This window comes from Sinocyclocheilus grahami, unplaced genomic scaffold, assembly GCF_001515645.1.
Source record: "Sinocyclocheilus grahami isolate Dianchi unplaced genomic scaffold, SAMN03320097.WGS_v1.1 scaffold1440.1, whole genome shotgun sequence".
Classification (NCBI taxonomy): Eukaryota; Metazoa; Chordata; class Actinopteri; order Cypriniformes; family Cyprinidae; genus Sinocyclocheilus; species Sinocyclocheilus grahami.
The window spans coordinates 1-6,947 of NW_015506619.1; the positions used below are offsets into that span (position 1 = coordinate 1).

At 41.1% G+C, this 6,947-nt stretch overlaps 1 protein-coding gene across 1 annotated transcript in view; it reads left to right on the plus strand.

Moving 5' to 3' along the window:
- Positions 1 to 6: 6 nt before the first annotated feature.
- The window catches only part of LOC107570322 (girdin-like), an 8,299-nt gene continuing 1,358 nt past the window's right edge, over positions 7 to 6,947 (plus strand). The window contains exons 1-2 of the mRNA XM_016256543.1: positions 7 to 259; positions 361 to 458. Coding sequence (XP_016112029.1) covers positions 197 to 259; positions 361 to 458 — 161 coding nt within the window. The 5' untranslated portion in view covers positions 7 to 196. The remainder of the gene's footprint in view (positions 260 to 360; positions 459 to 6,947) is intronic.

The following is a 6,947-nucleotide window of genomic DNA, read 5'->3' on the forward strand; positions in this document are numbered from 1 at the left end:
TGTAGTAACGCTACAGGCGGCGCTTTGTTCCGCGTCACGCCAGTCTAACGGAAAACAGCGGCGCTTCGCTGGGGATGAAGGGATTGGTCTCCGGCGGAGGATAAGCGCGGCTGGATGCGGAGGAATAGCATGAGAGCGGCTTCATAAACACGCAGTTCTGCGCACACGCCCGCTTTATTCCCGCGCCACGGACAAGATGGAGCAGGGGGTGTTCTCGCCTTTGTTGGAGGGGTTTCTGCGGTCTCCGCTGGTGTGCTGGGTGGGTGACCGCGCGGATGCGTGTCGCGTCGCGTCGCGATGGTCTGCAGAGCTTCACCTGTGTGTGTGTGTGTGTGTGTGTGTGTGTGTGTGTGTGTGTAGGTGAAGACGGTCTCTCCGCTGGGCTCCGATGGCTCTCCTCTCTCCGACTTCGTGACTCTGCTGGACGGGGTTTATTTAAACGACATCATGACTGAGATGTGAGTACGAACAGATTCACGATGGACAGCTCTTTTTCCCTGAAAGCTGGAAGCTGCTCCTCAGACTGTGGTGTTTGTGTAGAGTAACGTTAGCGGCTGCCACACATGCTGGTTATAATGTGCTGAATCACGGCAGTCCTGCTGTATTTCAGGGATAGCACTGTCAGCAGGGCTGCGATTGGGCCGCTGGGGTCACGTGACTGCTGTTTGTGATTATGAGGGCCATATTGCTTTTATGCAAGAGTTCAATAAGTCTGACCGAGGCCAGCAGCCAATCAGATTTGAGGATGGCAGCTCACTCTGGAGTCATAAGCTGGGGCTGGTTCCAGTTCGTCCCTCTGTCTAGTGCACTCCGTGTACGCCATTGAGTAGGTTGCATGAGTGCCCACTACTGGCCTAAGCCCTTGGTCACTATGGAGTTGGTTTATTGGTTACATTTTCCCCTTTACGAAGGTGTTTGGAGCAGCATTCTGTATGTGTATAAGTATGCTTGGGCTGTTATTCATGTAAAACAACATTATAGCACGTATATTATAGAGTTGTTTGGGCTGGGGATAAATTAAACGCCATGTGCGATGATGGAGCGGCCTGAAGTGTGCTTATGAAGCTCCCTCGGTCAAAACCAAGGGGTCGAGAGTACGTATAACACGAGCCCCTGCTTTATACTCGCAGTCGGGCTAGTGTTGGGCGATATGAGGGATTGTCATATCGTCCTATCGTGGGATTGCCGACACACGGTATTATCCTGCTAATTTACCTAATTATTTATTTACTCCGTTTCATTGCCGACTCCAGCGTGAGGCTAAAAGCAGCCTTACGTTTTTAATATGACTGGATTTGTATTTAACATGAAAACTATTTAATAGAAACATTGTAAGCTACTAATTACAATGCTTACATGTTATTCAAACAGCGGCTACAGAAAACGAGCAAAGAACATTTGCGTTAACGAAGAACACCATCGCTGACTCCGGTCTAGCGCGAGTTTATGCAGTTGAAAAAACACTCCCGTTATAATCAGTGAAGCCGTCTACACGTATGATGACTACATCTCTTATACTCGCACCGCACGCACACCTGCCCGTCCTTGTTTATGCTGAGAGAATTCGCGAGAGAGCTGAATTCCGTGAGCACATGCACTCAACAAAACAACAACAACATGACTCTCTGATTGGCCATTGTGTTCATAAGCTCAACAGAATCGTATGTGATTGGTTATTACACCGGGTCCTAACTGCACGCGACGCCGCGACGCGATAAAAGGTATCTTTTCCACGTTAATCAGAGGTTTTGTCCTAACTAGCCGCGATGGAGACACGCAAACTTTCTATTTTAGAAACGGTTTCTGTTTCCGCGCCGCTGCGGCTGGAACAACAGCATACAAACTAGGGCTGCACAACTAATCGAATTTCTAATCGCGATTACAATTACGACGCCACAATTACGTAATCGTTCAAAGTCCACTTATGTTATTCTGCACGCTTAAGATATGATTTTTTCTTTCTACATGTTATCTTAAAGGTTTTTCCATTGTTTTAGTATAACATTATAATAACATTCATATTTTTACTTTTTTATAATTTAAAGAAGAAACCAATCCGATGTGTAGTTGACATTTCAGGCTTAAAACTAGAAAAGCACTAAAGGTTTTTCAGCTGGTTTATTTTCATATAATAATACGGCATGCAGCTGCATCAAACAATGGTATAAACATCATTCAGTGTAAATTGTGATAATCGGAATTAATAATCGCAATTACAATTTCAAGGGAATAATCGACAATTATGATTTTTGTCAAAATCGTGCAGCCCTGATACAAACTATATGCCAGTAGATAATCTCAGGTGATCATGTGCTTTATTCAAAGTTAAACATGCCTAATGTGTGTTTGAATGTCATTTTGCGTGACCTTTTAGCCATACTGAAAGCAACAATAGATATTAAAATAAATTAAAGCAAATATGTACGAACCAACGAGTGTATTCCATGACAAAGATGTTATCAGTCACTCAGTATGTACATTTAATGATGTTAAAAAGCTTTAATATTTATGAATTAGATTATACATGTATCCATTTCGTTGCCAGTGCAGTGCGCTTCCAGAGAGGCTCCGCCCCCACACGCTTCTGATTGGCTGTGATGTTTGATTGATTCTGGTGTGGACACAAACTGTTTGTCGCTGGAATCTTGTCACGTCGCGTGTAGTTAGGACACGGTGTAACACACAACACTGTAAACACGTGGAAAAAGAAATATAATGGAACAAATAAGCCCTAATACTAATTAGATAGTGTTACTATCCTGATGATAATAATAATATTCCTGCTATCGTCAAAGGCATCAGCTACAGGCAATATCTCTGACTATCATCGATATATGATACTGTCGTCTAACGGCACAACCCTAGTCGGCGTGAAACGTCACGCATCACATGACCGTCATCTGTGGTGTGTGTGTGTGTTCAGCTGCCGCACCTGGCACACACACACACACACACACACACACACACACACACACACACACTCTCTCTCTCCCACACCAACACTCTCTCGCACACACTCTCTCACACACACACACACACACCACACACACTTTCTCACACACACCACACACACTTTCTCACACACACACACACACTGACAAACGCGTGATTGTTCGGTGGCTCTGACGCTGTGCAGGTGCAGCTACAGTCGGCTCATTCAGTGGATGCTGATCTGCAGTCGTGTGAATAACAGCTGTGGTGTGGTGTGTTGTGATCGTGATGTGGACGTGTCACACTCGCAGAGCTGCACAGCTCAGAATAATAACCACAAATGCATGATTAACTAATCACAGAAGTATAGATTACACCACTATACTCACATCCAAGAGTACTACACACTCACTCACACACGCACTCACACACGCACTCACACACACACTCTCACACACACACACTCTCTCACACACACACACACACACCACACACACACTTTCTCACACACACCACACACACTTTCTCACACACACTCTCACACACACACACACACACACACTGACAAACGCGTGATTGTTCGGTGGCTCTGACGCTGTGCAGGTGCAGCTACAGTCGGCTCATTCAGTGGATGCTGATCTGCAGTCGTGTGAATAACAGCAGTGGTGTGGTGTGTTGTGATCGTGATGTGGACGTGTCACACTCGCAGAGCTGCACAGCTCAGAATAATAACCACAAATGCATGATTAACTAATCACAGAAGTATAGATTACACCACTATACTCACATCCAAGAGTACTGCTCACAGTGAGTTTGTGCAGTGTTGAACAGCCAATCACAGAGAGGTCTGCTGATCACATGAACGCAGCAGCCAATCAGAGGCACAGAGGAATCTAATGAAGGCTTTCGCGATTCCTGTCATTATAGCCAACAAAATATTAAACTGTTTAAATGCGAGAGTGACTCAGTAACATTGACGCCTCAGAAACATGCTGCAAGCAGTAATCTTTGAGACAGCAGGAGTAAATATGCATATCCTGCTGCTGATTCTGTAATCGTGATGTTACCAAACAACTGAAATCAGTATCAACAACATCCCTTCTTGCACTGCATTGAGATGTACTGCATTACAATTACATAAACAGTGCTGTGAGAATGATTTTTAAATCTATTTTGAATGTTGAAATATTAAATTATTTTAAAAAAATGAAATACTTGAAATATTAAATTAAAACTGCCAATATGTAGCAGCAAGTCACTGTCTTAACGAATGAGTCACTGAATCATTCATTCCACCGATTTGTTGAAAAATACTGATTCATTCGGTAATGAGTGTTGCTCGGAGAAGCTCAACAGTTCTGCTGTGGCTTTGACTGGAAAGATAGACAGATTGGTGAAATAGAGGAAAAACAGACAATCTTCACAACATTGTGTCTAAAACGTAACTATAAATGCATGAATATTAACACATTCTTGTTTATTAAATTGATGTATTAAATCAATATAACTTCCATTTTGGGACTGTCCAAGTCCTACAAAACAGCATTTGTAATTGTGCTGATATTAAACCATCATATGATACAAATATGAGACGATACACATACAGGGAATTATTGCCCTCATATATTGGATTTGGAGTCATTTTGACTGTATTCAGCTTCTGCTAGTCCACATCACACAGTGTATACTTCATAATGTCAATAAACACGACAATAGCACACACCCCTATGTGTGTGTGTGTGTGTGTGTGTGTGTGTTCAGTCTGTCAGAAGTAGGTTAGTCACTAGTGCTCGGGGCTGTGTGTCAGTGTGTGTCAGTGTGTGTGGGTATTGACTGATGGAGCAGTGCTGTTAATGACATTAGTGTGTGTGTGTGTGTGTGATCGCAGCTGTCCATATGCTGTTTCAGTGAGTGTAAATGCTTATTATTGAACAACCACAACATCACACACACACACACTCACTCACACACACACACACACACACACACACATACACTAGTTCCTATCATTATGAGGACTTTCCGCAAGCGTCATGGTTTTTATGATGATACTCTCTCTGTCCTGACTCCAAACACAAGCCTCACAGAAAACTTACTGCCCTCTTTCATAATATGCTGTTTGTGTGTTTATTTTTTTTACTTTTTATTTATTTCTTCCCTTTTCTTATGTGTTTTTGTTCTGTCACTGTCACTCTGTTACACTGCAGAAGCTTCTGTCACGAAAACAAATTCCTCGTATGTGTAAACATACCTGGCAATAAAGCTCATTCTGATTCTGATTCTGATTAGTGATTTGATTATTTAATGTCGTGAACACACACTACACTCTGAGCACATTTATAATGTAGGTCAGACCAGTACACACACACACTCACATCACATGACGTCTGTCTCAGCTCTCGTATGAAAGGTCGTCTCTTCTGCTGAAGACTGTGTTGATCTTGGTTAGGGCTGTGCAAAAAATTGCCTGCAATAGTCATGCGCATCTCGTCAGTAAAACCGGCTCTGTGATTAGTGCTAAATCTCCATCACCTGCTTTCAGATGGAGCAGCATTTACTACACAGAGCCGGAGTTCACTGACAAGCTACACAAAACCACAATCATAATCACACGTGAATCATTGCAGATAATGAACGCCATATTGTGTAGCTTCATTATCTGCAATATTGTGGGGCCTATGGAAATTCACAATTGAGCAGACACAACTTTTTCAAAAATTTTAGACATAAAAGGAAGATTTGAGATGGGTCTGTAATTAGCCAGTTCACTAGGATCTAGTTGTGGTTTCTTAATAAGAGGCTTAATAACCGCCAGCTTGAATGGTTTTGGGACGTGACCTAAAGACAACGACGAGTTAATAATATTGAGAAGCGGTTCTTCTGCTACAGGTAACAACTCTTTCAGTAATTTAGTGTGTACAGGATCTAACAGGCATGTTGTTGGTTTAGATGCAGTGATAAGTTTATTTAGCTCTTCCTGTCCTATAGCTGTAAAGCACTGCAGTTTATCTTTGGGTGCGATGAATGAAGCTGAAGTATTATACGCTGTAGAATCTACATTTGCTATTGTAATTCTGATGTTATCTATTTTATCAGTGAAGAAATTCATAAAGTCATTACTATTAAACTGTGCGGGAATATTTAGATCGGGTGGCGTCTGGTTATTTGTTAATCTAGCCACTGTGCTAAATAAAAACCTAGGATTGTTTTGGTTATTTTCTATGAGTTTGTGGATATGCTCGGCCCTGGCAGCTTTTAGAGCCTGTCTATAGCTGGACATACTGTTTTTCCACGCAATTCTAAAAACTTCCAAGTTAGTTTTTCTCCATTTGCGCTCAAGACTACGTTTCTTTCTTGAGAGAATGGGTATTACTAGGAATGCACCGAAATGAAAATTCTTGGCTGAAGCCGAAACCAAACAAAATAAAACACTGGGCCGAAGGCCGAATACCTAACACGGTTTTTCAAGTTTTTTTCCCGCATGTATTTTGCCAGTTTTTTTCACCATTGCACAAATTAAATAGCCAAAATGTGATTTTTACTGTTTTGTCTTTCTTTTCATAGAAAAAATCTATTACAAAACAATAATTTAAAAATATTGAACACTACTATATTAAACATTTTTTTTAACATTCTAGCAGACATTATACCAACAAAGCACAATTTAACTTAAAATTAATAAGTTAGTAAAATAATATTTTTTTCTTTTCATAGAAAAAATCTATTACAAAACAACAATTTAAAAATATTGAACACTACTATATTAAACTTTTTTTTAACATTCTAGCAGACATTATACCAACAAAGCACAATTTAACTTCAAATTAATAAGTTAGTAAAATAATATTTTTTTGGCCATCTGACCCCGTTCTTGAATCAGGCATGTATTTTTTACTATACAAATAAAAGCAGCCTTGCTGAGCAGAAGAGCCTTCTTTTAAAGGGGTCATATGATGCTGCTAAAAAGAACATTATTTTGTGTATTTGGTGTAATGAAATGTGTTTATGCGGTTTAA